Raw genomic sequence first — 13,536 nt, 5'->3', positions numbered from 1 at the left:
CCAAGAAAACTAGAATACAACAATAAATACCATACAAAAATACAGTGAAAAGTTGCTGTTTTATTCCAAAAACACAGTCAAAGTTTTTTTTTCCTCATTTTGCACTGTGTGCTACAGGATTTTTTTTATACTGCGCACACTGACCACATAGACCCATTCTTTCATATGTAGGCCTACCAGCTTTCTCCCACTAGATTTAAGGGCGCTAGAATTTAGGCATACTAGTACGTCAAAAACCCTGGGTCGTAAGCTGTACTAGTACGGTCGAAACCCCCAAAGGGTTAATATTGACAAAAACTTCTACATTGTTTGGGAGCATAACAGGTGATGCCCAGCTGAACATTATGATTGACAACACTCTTATTGCTAAACATAATGAGGGCAAATTCCTGGGTCTGCACCTTGACAGCAACCTGAAATTCAACACCCATATCTGACACATAAAAATAGTATCCAACACAGTTGGATACTATTAGTACCACAATGTATGTACCACAATCAGCCCTACTCTCACTGTACTATTCATTCAACCATCCCTACCTCACCTATGCTATTTGTGCATGGGGATCAACAGCAGCAACTCGCCTAAAGCCAATAATAACCCAACAAAGAGCTGCAGTAAGAATTATCACGCAGTCCAATGCTAGACAACCCCCCCTCCCCACTCTTCAAAGACCTCAACTTACTGTACAAAACATTCACACCTACTACTGTGCTTCCTACATTTACAGAACCATAAATTCTAATACTAACCCTGAACTAAAACACTTTTTTGATTGTTGCAACATGACCCATAGACACAATACCAGACACAAAAATCTCTGACATTCCTCGTTTCTGGCTAAATTTCTACAAAAACTCAATGTACATAAAAGGCCTAAAATCTCGAACTCCCTGCCCAAAAACTCTAGAACTGCAGACTCGACCACCATTTTCAGAGCTACCATTAAAACAATCTTACCTCCCTAACACACCCCATCATCAGCTAACTATGTGAAAACCACCTATTCTCTCTTTTGTATCTTGAACACATCGAAAACAATATAGACTTACTCTCGTTATCTGTAATTCCCCTTAATTTACACTTACACTCGTCCAAATGACTGTAAACATAAAATTTCTAATATAGCTATTGCCTAATAAATCTTAAGTTAGTCCTAAGTTTGCCTGAAATACTCTCCTAACATAGGAGCATTTATAGAAACAGTGTATCATGCCATATAAAAACCATTTCCATTACTAAATTTACTATAATTGTAATATTGTTATATGTTTTGTACTACCTAACTATTATCAATCTAATGTAAATCACTTCATTTACCTAACTTTATATCAGAATGCAATAATTTATTTTAAAGTGTACTGCTGCATAACCTGTGTCAATATAGAGTAAGAATTAGGATTAGCCTGCCTAAAATAATTTGGCATGCTAGTGGCCTTCTTTGTATTTATATTTTGTAATATGTAAGCTTTGCAAGAAAATAATCATTTTCATTTTTATCTTTGGATCATATGATGTCAGAAGAACAGCATATCCAACTTCAACAGGGATTGAGAGCTAATAGTATGCTGCAACAACTTGCCACCAACTTACTGTCCATGCCAGCACAAGCCCCCACTATGGTAGGGTTGTCCCATAAGGTGGGGAGGTAGCCTGTGGAAAATAGACCTGGAGTTTACCTGGAGAGAGTTCCGGGGGTCAACGCCCCCGCGGCCCGGTCTGTGACCAGGCCTCCTGGTGGATCAGAGCCTGATCAACCAGGCTGTTGCTGCTGGCTGCACACAAACCAACGTACGAGCCACAGCCCGGCTGATCAGGAACTAACTTTAGGTGCTTCTCCAGTGCCAGCTTGAAGACTGCCAGGGGTCTGTTGGTAATCCCCCTTATGTGTGCTGGGAGGCAGTTGAACAGTCTCGGGCCCCTGACACTTATTGTATGGTCTCTTAATGTGCTAGTGACACCCCTGCTTTTCATTGGGGGGATGGTGCATCGTCTGCCAAGTCGTTTGCTTTCGTAGTGAGTGATTTTCGTGTGCAAGTTCGGTACTAGTCCCTCTAGGATTTTCCAGGTGTATATAATCATGTATCTCTCCCTCCTGCGTTCCAGGGAATACAGGTTTAGGAACCTCAAGCGCTCCCAGTAATTGAGGTGTTTTATCTCCGTTATGCGCGCTGTGAAAGTTCTCTGTACATTTTCTAGGTCGGCAATTTCACCTGCTTTGAAAGGTGCTGTTAGTGTGCAGCAATATTCCAGCCTAGATAGAACAAGTGACCTGAGGAGTGTCATCATGGGCTTGGCCTCCCTAGTTTTGAAGGTTCTCATTATCCATCCTGTCATTTTTCTAGCAGATGCGATTGATACAATGTTATGGTCCTTGAAGGTGAGATCCTCCGACATGATCACTCCCAGGTCTTTGACGTTGGTGTTTCGCTCTATTTTGTGGCCAGAATTTGTTTTGTACTCTGATGAAGATTTAATTTCCTCATGTTTACCATATCTGAGTAATTGAAATTTCTCATCGTTGAACTTCATATTCCCACCTGGGAAGATGGGAAGTTGTAAAAATATTCAGGAGGAGCCCATGGGATAGATATATATTTAAGGGAGACCTTTATTTGTTTTTACCCATTTGTTTTCTAATATTCCAGATACGTGTACCCACCTCCATCACTGGTCCAGCAAATATAGAAGTGCAGTGGTACTCAGTCAGTGAGCCTGGATTTCTAGATGCTGATATCTCACAGTTGCCGTCTGGGAAAATTACCAAGTTAATAGTGAGTGAGAATAATAAATTCCTAAATCATAAGGCTTACAGAATAAATGGAAAGCAATATAGAGTAAGAATTAGTATTAGTCTGCCCAATATACATAGACAGTAATGCCTAGGCATGCTAGTGGCCTTCTTTGTAACTAATATTTTGTATGTAAACCACAAATTGTAATTAATATTGTGTATGTAAACCTCACACTGTAATCTTTACAGAGAAATAAACATTTCAATTTCAGTTCTTTTGTGTTTGATATCTTCATATATTTTATGTAGCTGTAGCTTGCTTTTTAAGTATTATTTTTAAATTATGAGATAGTGAGACATAGTGAGAGTGAGAGAGAGTGAGAGTGAGAGTGTGTGTGAGAATGTGTGTGAGAGAGAGTGAGAGAAAGTGAGAATTGAGAAAGTTGAGAGAGAGAGAGAGAGAGTTGAGAGAAATAGTTGAGAGAGAGAGAAATAGTTGAGAGAGAGTAGAGAGAGAGTTGAGAGAGAGAGAGTTGAGAGAGAGAGAGTTGAGAGAGAGAGAGTTGAGAGAGAGAGAGTTGAGAGAGAGAGAGTTGAGAGAGAGAGAGTTGAGAGAGAGAGAGTTGAGAGAGAGAGAGTTGAGAGAGAGAGAGTTGAGAGAGTTGAGAGAGAGAGAGTTGAGAGAGAGTTGAGAGAGAGAGAGTTGAGAGAGAGAGAGTTGAGAGAGAGTTGAGAGAGAGAGAGTTGAGAGAGAGAGAGTTGAGAGAGAGAGAGAGTTGAGAGAGAGAGAGAGTTGAGAGAGAGAGAGAGAGTTGAGAGAGAGAGAGAGAGTTGAGAGAGAGAGAGAGTTGAGAGAGAGAGAGAGAGTTGAGAGAGAGAGAGAGAGTTGAGAGAGAGAGAGAGTTGAGAGAGAGAGAGAGTTGAGAGAGAGAGAGAGTTGAGAGAGAGAGAGAGTTGAGAGAGAGAGAGAGTTGAGAGAGAGAGAGAGTTGAGAGAGAGAGAGAGTTGAGAGAGAGAGAGAGTTGAGAGAGAGAGAGAGTTGAGAGAGAGAGAGAGTTGAGAGAGAGAGAGAGTTGAGAGAGAGAGAGAGTTGAGAGAGAGAGAGAGTTGAGAGAGAGAGAGAGTTGAGAGAGAGAGAGAGTTGAGAGAGAGAGAGAGTTGAGAGAGAGAGAGAGTTGAGAGAGAGAGAGAGTTGAGAGAGAGAGAGAGTTGAGAGAGAGAGAGAGAGTTGAGAGAGAGAGAGAGTTGAGAGAGAGAGAGTTGAGAGAGAGAGAGTTGAGAGAGAGAGAGAGAGAGAGAGAGAGAGAGAGTGTTGAGAGAGAGACCCCAGACCTAACCTTGTCAAACCCTGTGTAAAAAACAAAAGAGAGCGATAGATAAAGAGGTTGATTGGTTGATTAATTTCAAAATACTTAAAATGTTTTATATGGACAGGAAGAATCCAAGGAGCGAGACTATGACTTGGTAATTCCCAAGCCTACGGATAATAATTTCTTGGGACTGGTTGGCGATGCTTTTTACAAGTTCCGCATCCAGGTGAAGACACCACTGGGGTATTCGTGCTTCAGTGACCTGCAGTTTAAAACCAACTCGCCTCCTCACCGAGGCAATTTCAAGGTACATCATTCGTTATCGAGTAAATAATTACTAACCTCATTTTAGCATTAATTCCTTGAAATTTCCGAGCTTTATTTAATGATTTAATTTGCAAGGTTCTAGTTTACTTTAAACTTTGATTTATCTTCTGAATTCATCCTTTTTTTATTATTTTAAATTTATTTGAGGCTGTATTGCTTTAAATTATTGTTATGATATTATATCCATGTTAAGTACTAAACCATTAGGATTTAGTAAATATGTTAAGAGTTCATTTAAACATTTCAAATCTAGAAAATATTGTATCATAAAATTACCAATAATTTTGTTGCCTAATATAGTTTAAATTTTTTCTGCCTCTTAATATTGTATTTTCAGTCAAAATTTTGTAATTTTGGTAGGATCTGTGCTGAAATAAGTTTTGGAATGGATCTCATATGATTCATCACTACTGACGGTAACTAAATTCTACATGCTGTGCTTCAAATTTCATGCCATAAATTACAAGGTGTAACTCCCCCTGTCATTATTGAAAGCTGATGATATTTCTATTGAATGTTGAGATACAGTAATGCTGTCAACAAATATATGGCAAATTTTTTCAAAAAATAAAAATTTGATATGAATCGATTCATATTCTATCAATAGTTGTCACAATAAGACAAGTATATAAGCAACTTCCTAGTAGTAGGTTGATTTTCAGCAACCGCCCAGGGAGGTACTACCGTCGTGCTAAGTGAGTGTAAAATGAAAGCCTGTAATTGTTTTACATGATGGTGGCCTGGTGGTTAACGCTCTCGCTTCACACGGCGAGGGCCTGGGTTTGATTCCCAGCCAGAGTAGAAACATTGGGCGTGTTTCTTTCCACCTGTTGTCTATGTTCCCCATCAGTAAAATGGGTACCTGGGTGTTAGTCGACTGGTGTGGGTCGCATCCTGGGACACTGACCTATACCCCCGGCCGGGATTGAACCCGCGGTCATAGAGTCTCAAAACTCCAGCCCGTCGCGTTAGCCACTAGACCAGCTAGCCACAATAAGATTCATCCAACTAGGTATATTTCTACACCATAGGAAAGTTAGCACAGGCTGTAGAAATATACCTAGTTGGATGAATCTTATTGTGGCTAGCTGGTCTAGTGGCTAACGCGACGGGCTGGAGTTTTGAGACACTGACCTAATTTGCCCGAGATGCTCAGCATAACATGTGGCTTTCTGTGTAGTAGTATGTCAGTGTTGTCAGCTAGGACTGTATACCATGTACATGTACAGTGGACCCCCGGTTAACGATTTTAATCCGTGCAAGAGGGATAATTGTTATGCGAAATAATCGTTATGCGAATGAATTTTCCCCATAAGAAATAATGGAAATAAAATTAATCCGTGCAAGACGCCCAAAAGTATGAAAAAAATTTTTTTTTACCACATGAAATGTTAATTTTAATACACACAAACTGAAAAAGGCATGCACAATTACATGACACTTACTTTTATTGAAGATCTGGTGATGATTGATGGGATGGGAGGAGGGGAGAGCATTATCTTCTTACTGTTTAGAAGGGGAATCCCCTTCCATTAGGACTTGAGGTAGTAAGTCCTTTTCTGGGGTTACTTCCCTTCTTTTTTTAATGCCACTAGGGCCAGCTTCAGAGTCACTGGACTTCTTTCGCACAAGATATCTGTCCATAGTGGCCTGTACCTCTCGTTCCTTTATGACTTGCCTAACGTGTTTCACAACATTGTCAGTGTAATAATCACCAGCACGGCTTGCAATAGCTGTGTGAGGGTGATTTTCATCCATGAAGGTTTGCACTTCAAGCCACTTTGCACAGATTTCCTTTATCTTTGTAGTAGGCAACTTCTTCAATTTCTCTCTCCCCTCCTCTGAACCAGTTTCCCCAGGTCTGGCCTCTTGCTCTTGAAGTTGATCTATCAGCTCATCAGTGGTTAGTTCTTCATTGTCCTCCTCCACCAACTCTTCCACATCCTCCCCACTAACCTCCAACCCCAAGGACTTTCCCAATGCCACAATGGATTCCTCAACTGGCACAGGATTCTCAGGGTTAGCCTCAAACCCTTCAAAATCCCTTTTGTCTACACATTCTGGCCACAGTTTCTTCCAAGCAGAGTTCAAGGTCCTCTTAGTCACTTCCTCCCAAGCCTTACCTATAAGGTTTACACAATTGAGGATATTAAAGTGATCTCTCCAAAACTCTCTTAGAGTCAGTTGAGTTTCTGAGGTCATTACAAAGCACCTTTCAAACAGAGCTTTTGTGTACAGTTTCTTGAAGTTGGAAATAACCTGCTGGTCCATGGGCTGCAGGAGAGGCGTGGTATTAGGAGGCAAAAACTTCACCTTAATGAAGCTCATGTCCCCATAAAGTCGCTCTGCCACGTCTGTAGGATGACCAGGGGCATTGTCTAACACCAGGAGGCACTTAAGGTCTAATTTCTTTTCAGTTAGGTAATTTTTCACATTGGGGGCAAATGCATGGTGTAACCAGTTATAAAAAAATTCCCTAGTGACCCATGCCTTACTGTTTGCCCTCCACAGCACACACAAATTATCCTTGAGGACATTCTTTTGCCTGAACGCTCTGGGAGTTTCAGAGTGATACACTAATAAAGGCTTAACTTTGCAATCACCACTAGCATTGGCACACATCAACAAAGTAAGCCTGTCTTTCATAGGCTTATGTCCTGGGAGTGCCTTTTCCTCCTGAGTAATGTAGGTCCTGCTTGGCATTTTCTTCCAGAACAGGCCTGTTTCATCACAATTAAACACTTGTTCAGGTTTCAGTCCTTGAGTTTCTATGTACTCCTTGAATTCCTGCACATATTTTTCAGCCGCTTTGTGGTCCGAACTGGCAGCCTCACCATGCCTTATCACACTATGGATGCCACTACGCTTCTTAAATCTCTCAAACCAACCTTTGCTGGCCTTAAATTCACTCACATCATCACTAGTTGCAGGCATTTTTTTAATTAAATCCTCATGCAACTTCCTAGCCTTTTCACATATGATCGCTTGAGAGATGCTATCTCCTGCTAGCTGTTTTTCATTTATCCACACCAATAAGAGTCTCTCAACATCTTCCATCACTTGCGATCTTTGTTTCGAAAACACAGTTGAACCTTTGGCAAGAACAGCTTCCTTGATTGTCTTTCTGGTGCCCACAATAGTAGCGATGGTTGATTGGGGTTTCTTGTACAGCTTGACTAGGTCGGCTATACGCACTCCACTTTCATACTTATCAATTATCTCTTTCTTCATTTCTATAGTAATTCTTACCCTTTGAGGTGTAGGGTTGGCACTAGAAGCTTTCTTGGGGCCCATGGTCACTTATTTTCCAGAAACAGCACCGAAAATACTGTAATAATACGAAATATTCCGAGTGTATGCTTGGATGTTACCGCGGAGGCTGGCTGGTAAACAATGGGACGGGCGGCACATGTGAGGCTGGCTGAGGGCACATTGGACGCGTCTCGGACGAAAATCGGTGAGCGGGTTTTTAATCGGTATGCGCGGCAAAAATTTTGCGATAAAAGTAATCGGTATGCGGAAAAATCGCTATGTGATGCCATCGTTATGCGGGGGTCCACTGTACTTGTAAATAAAGATTATTATTATTATTATTATTATTATTATTATTGTATTTTTTTCTGTTTCATAAACATGCAAGATTTCACGTACGTCTTGCTACTTCTGCTTACACTTAGGTCACACTACACATTCATGTACAAGCATATATATATACACACCCTTCTGGGTTTTCTTCTGTTTTCTTACTAGTTCTTGTTCTTCTCTATTTACTCTTATCTCCTTGGGGAAGTGGAACAGAATTCTTGCTCCGTAAGCCATGCGTGTCGTAAGAGGTGACTAAAATGCTGGGAGCAAGAGGCTAGTAATCCCCTTTTCCTGTATACATTACTAAACATGATGAGAAACTTTTGTTTTTCTTTTTGGGCCACCCTGCCTTGGTGGGATGTTGAAAGAAGATAAGCAACTTGTACCAAACTCGCTTTTGAAAAAAAAAAATTTCATGTGTGAGAGTTAGACTTTATAAAAATATGCTTTAAGGAAATATAACATTTTTATACAAAAAGTTCCATACTTTCCATACTTCAGCCTGCAAAAAAAAAAAGTGCCAGAATTTATACTTAATAAATATTAATAAATTTGCATTTATTCTCATTTTGATAAAGATTTTCATGCAGATATAGTTTTGTGGAGATATGCCACTTGGTTTGAAAAAAAAAAAATGCCTCTTATTCACTTTAATGAGCATAAACTCCACTCTGGCACATACATACTCACTCACTCACCCATTTGACTATAAGCACAGAAATACCTATCTTAATCTTAAAATAATGATTCCTAACTAGTCACAAGTTTGCCTGTGATACTCCAATATAGAAACTTTGTATTGTGCCAAAACAAAAGCATTCACATTGCTAAACTCACAAACTAGTATTTAGTCAACTTACTCCACAATTTGTAATAATTTAGGGTTAAGAATTAATCTAAGTTTGCCCGAAAGGCTTAGCCATGCTGGGTGTTCTAGTGGCCCCCCTCTGTAATTACTATTTTATTACATGTAAACCACACAATAACCAAAATCTGTAAACCCCGCATTGTAATCCTTATAGAGAATAAACTTTGATTTGATTTGATTTGATTTGATTACAGTATTAATTTTTTCATGTGCTAAGGTTTATGCTCATTTTTAACACTTTCAGGGTCATGACCCCTGCTCTCAAACTTGTTCTCAGGGTTGCAAAATTTTATTTTTTCTTATGAAATAGTAGGGAATCTTTTGCTAAAGGTAATGAAGCCAAAAGTATGAAATTTGATAGAAAACTTATGGAATTACACTCTCACAAAGTTAGCGATCTCAGCAAAATTGATGCCTAGGCAATTTTGCCCACTTTCTGCCCTATTTTTGGCCAATTCCATTGTTCTAGTCGACCATATTCATAGCTATATCACTAGTATTCCTTCTATTCTATTGACTGAGTACAAGAAACTGCCCATTTACCTATTGCAACTACTCAATAAAGTGATCAACAATAGGTTGTTTGGCTAATTTCACACAAAATTAATATGTTGCTAATTTAAAAATAGGCTTCAGAATAAACAATGTAGACATTCCTGGCACTGAAAAAATATTTCCTCTATTTCTTAGTCACGTCTCCAGGCTCCTCTTATATTATACTTGCTTTCCATTGTGAATTTTTATTCACGCAAAAAATAGAAGATTTACTGTTGTGCAGACTACTGCATTATTGTAATAATTGTATAAATAATGTCAATGCATTCCTTTGTGTTCAAGACTGGCCAGTTGGATGCATATTGGAGAAGTGACGTCATATGTGTACTCTGTAATATTGGCAAAAATTGAACATTTTCAGTAATTTGAGATCAGTTTGAAGCTAATTTCAATCCTGAAATCAATCCAAATCATCTCTATTTTTGTAATATATTTTCCATTCTTCTTCTTCTTTTTAGTAATCTGTACAGGAAAAGGGGTTGCTAGCCCATTGTTCCCGGCATTTTGGTTGACTTTTACAACACGCATGGCTTACGGTGGAGAGATTCTTATCCCACTTCCCCATGGATATAAAAGGAAAAGTAATAAGAACAAGAACTATAAAGATAAAATCAAAGAAAACTCAGATGAATGTGTATAAATAAACGTGTACATGTATGTGTAGTGTGACCTAAGTGTAAGTAGAAGTAGCAAGACGTACCTGTAATCCTTCATATTTATGAGACAGACAAGACACCAGCAATCCTAACACCATGTAAAACAATTACAGACTCTTGTTTTACACTCACTTGGCAGGATGGTAGTACCTCCCTGGGTGGTTGATGTCTACCAACTTGAGGTGGTTTGGTCATTTAGAGAGAATGGATCAAAGTAGAATAACATGGAGAGCATATAAATCTGTAGGGGAAGGAAGGTGGGGTAGGGGTCATCCTCCAAAAGGTTGGAGGGAGGGGGTAAAGGAGGTTTTGTGGGCAAGGGGCTTGGACTTCTTGCAAGCATGCGTGAGCATGTTAGATAGGAGTGAATGGAGACGAATGGTATTTGGGACCTGATGAGCTGTTGGAGTGTGAGCAGGGTAATGTTTAGTGAAGTGATTCAGGGAAACCGGTTATTCTTATATAGCCTGACTTGACTCCTGGAAATGGGAAGTACAATGCCTGCACTTCAAAGGAGGTGTTTGGGATATTGGCAGTTTGGAGGGATACGTTGTGTATCTTTATAAGTACATATGTGCTTCTAAACTGTTGTGTTTCTGGGCACCTCTGCAAAAACAGTGATTATGTATGAGTGAGGTGAAAGTGCTGAATGATGATGAAAGTATTTTCTTTTTGGGGATTTTCCTTCTTTTTGGGTCACTCTGCCTCGGTGGGAGACGGCCAACTTGTTAAAAAAAAAAAAAATCCTTTCTATCAAATGAGACTGAAAAACTGAATACAACCTTAAAAACCATATGAAAATATACCACAAAGTTACAGTTTTAAACCAAAAACATGGTCGCAGTTTTTTCTCATTATGCACTGCGTTCTGAAAAAAAAAATTATATGGCGCACACTTACCACATAGACCCATTCTCTTGTATGTTGGCCCAAATTTACCGCTCACAGCTTATCTGAGCGAGCTGAGCTCATGGTGTAGTACTACGGGACCGACACTGACTTCAGAGTTGTAATATAATGGGACTGACACTGAAAAGGTCAAAGAGGCAGTAAGCACTACCTTGCCAGGATTGCCAGGTCATCCTGATAGTTCAGCATCTCATTTCATGATTGATTGTTCTGTTCATGTGAGACCATATCAACTTCATTTCAGCTGCCTTCTTAACCCTTAAACTGTCCAAACATTGATCTGCGTTCACTCGCGTGGCACTCCGAATACTATTTTGAAAAATAAAAAAATAGTTTTTTCTTTTAAAATGAAGAGCACATTTTTCTACATGTTATAAGATTAAGAAAATTTTTTTTAGGGTCAGTACTTACTGAGATATAAGACTGTGAAGTTGGCTCTGGATGCTTACCTGTCAGCAACATCAACTCCTGCCGCTTGCAGAAGTGTTGCTGATGTACCTTTTTTCTCGTTTTTATTTTAATTTATATATTTTTTATGTTCTGATAATTACAAATTATAATAGTTCTTGTAATTTCATAGCCAATCTTTGTTATGACACTAATATTAGGTACTGAAATAGTACTCAAATAGTCACAATCACATTGACAGGTGAACTTTTACACCTGCCTGGGTTTATTTACTATTGTCTAGAAATATATACGAAGTATTTATAGGTCCCAGCAGTACTTTAGATACCCTGGCATATACCTTGAAGCATATTGTTATGAAAGGCATCCTTATACTGTTGACAGCCTAGTGACATTTGATAAATGCCCACTGCTACAGCTAACCCTCCCTGTATTTATTATCACTGTTACACACAAACATGTCTTGTCTCTCTGTCTATTTATCTGTCTGTCTATCTGCCTGCCTGTCTGTCTCTGCTTATCTTTCTGTCTGCCTGGAGTATATGTATATCGCTCTCCTTGAAGAATCGTGTTATGACATCTGTTATCAGCTCAGTGACATTTGATAAATGGGTGCTTGGGGGAAGCCAGGCTTTGTTTGTTTTCACTGATACACACAAACATGTTTCTGTCTATCTGTCTGTCTATCTATCTATCTATCTATCTATCTGTCTATCTTTGCCTGGAATTTTTGGATTATCCTAGGTAGTTTACACTATGTATAATAACTGTACTTATGTGTACATGTGAGACAGAGATATAGATAGATAGAGATATAGATAGATAGAGATATAGATAGACAGAGATATAGACAGATAGAGATGTAGACAGAGAGACAGCCAGAGACAGCCAAAGCAAGCCAGCCAGCCAGCCTGCCGAATACACAAGAACATAAGAAATAAGGAACGCTGCAGCAGGCCTACTGGCCCATGCAAGGTAGGTACGTGTCACCCTCTACCCTCAGCTTAGACCACTGACCCACCTAGTCAGGTCACATCCATTGAAGGAAGGAGAATGACATCAGACCTAGTAGCACAAGCTAGTTAGGTCCAACTCACACCCACCCACACTCACTCATGTATTTATCAAACCTATTTTTACTTTCCTCTTAAAATGGGAGTGTTAATGTGACATGGCATCAGTGAATCCCTGGTGTTTGCCATGCTATTTGCTCTAGCTGGCACTCAATTGAACTGGTGCTCCCACAAGGTACTAAGTGCTCCCAGATTTTTTTAATAGTGCACACACTGAGTGCACAGACCCATTCTTTCATGTCTAGGTGACTCAAGCCTATTGTGCCAAATTTGAAGGAATGAAAATTAAAACATTGATCTACGTTTGGAGCGCTACATATGCAACCATAGATCTACGTTTGGACAGTTTAAGGGTTAATAGCCTTAACATGTTTACTTTGTCCACCCTCCTCTCTGACTGTCCTACCTATTCTTCATGAATCATAATGACCATTTATGTTAGTATGTCTGGTCTAAAGTTACACCTGAAGCCTTCTAGCTCTCACAATACGATGCATTACTTGTGCCCCATACCACTACCACTTATAGTATGACTTCAAGTGCATATACCAACAAATTCATGCACACACAAATTGCAAAATGGGAATTGTCTACACACTGTACAATAGGTGAACAAGTAAAAAACTGGTATATTACTATCGCTCATTGTCTTTCTTAAGGCAAGGATATCAAAAGAGTAAACAGTCGTGCCTGGTTCTCTGGGCATTAAAACGTGGAGTGTGAGCGGGGTAATATTTAGTGAAGGGATTCAGGGAAACCGGTTATTTTTATATAGCTTGACTTGAGTTCTGGAAATGGGAAGTACAATGCCTGCACTTTAAAGGAGGGGTTTAGGATATTGGCAGTTTGGAGGTATGTGTAATAGGATGGTATATATATAATTGGGGCCCTGATATTATATTCTATATGGAGGTTATTATATTATTTCAAGTCACTTTTTATATTGTACCTAGGGATTGGCAGAGAGCATGCATAGTTCCTTTGTATAAAGGCAAAGGGGATAAAAGAGAGTGCAAAAATTATAGGGGGATAAGTCTGTTGAGTATACCTGGCAAAGTGTATGGTAGAGTTATTATTGAAAGAATTAAGAGTAAGATGGAGAATAGGATA

General features: G+C 39.4%; 1 protein-coding gene across 2 annotated transcripts in view; it reads left to right on the top strand.

The window, feature by feature from the left end:
• Positions 1-13,536, top strand: part of LOC128685978 (uncharacterized) — a 379,974-nt gene that overhangs the window by 251,905 nt on the left and 114,533 nt on the right. For both annotated transcript variants that reach the window (XM_070083171.1, XM_070083170.1), the window contains exons 42-43: positions 2,650-2,775; positions 4,170-4,352. In XM_070083171.1, the coding sequence (XP_069939272.1) occupies positions 2,650-2,775; positions 4,170-4,352 (309 nt within the window). The remainder of the gene's footprint in view (positions 1-2,649; positions 2,776-4,169; positions 4,353-13,536) is intronic.

The sequence above is a fragment of the Cherax quadricarinatus genome, chromosome 9, assembly GCF_038502225.1.
Source record: "Cherax quadricarinatus isolate ZL_2023a chromosome 9, ASM3850222v1, whole genome shotgun sequence".
Classification (NCBI taxonomy): Eukaryota; Metazoa; Arthropoda; class Malacostraca; order Decapoda; family Parastacidae; genus Cherax; species Cherax quadricarinatus.
The sequence above is the reverse complement of the archived record's forward strand: the minus strand, read 5'-3'. Positions and strand labels throughout refer to the sequence as shown.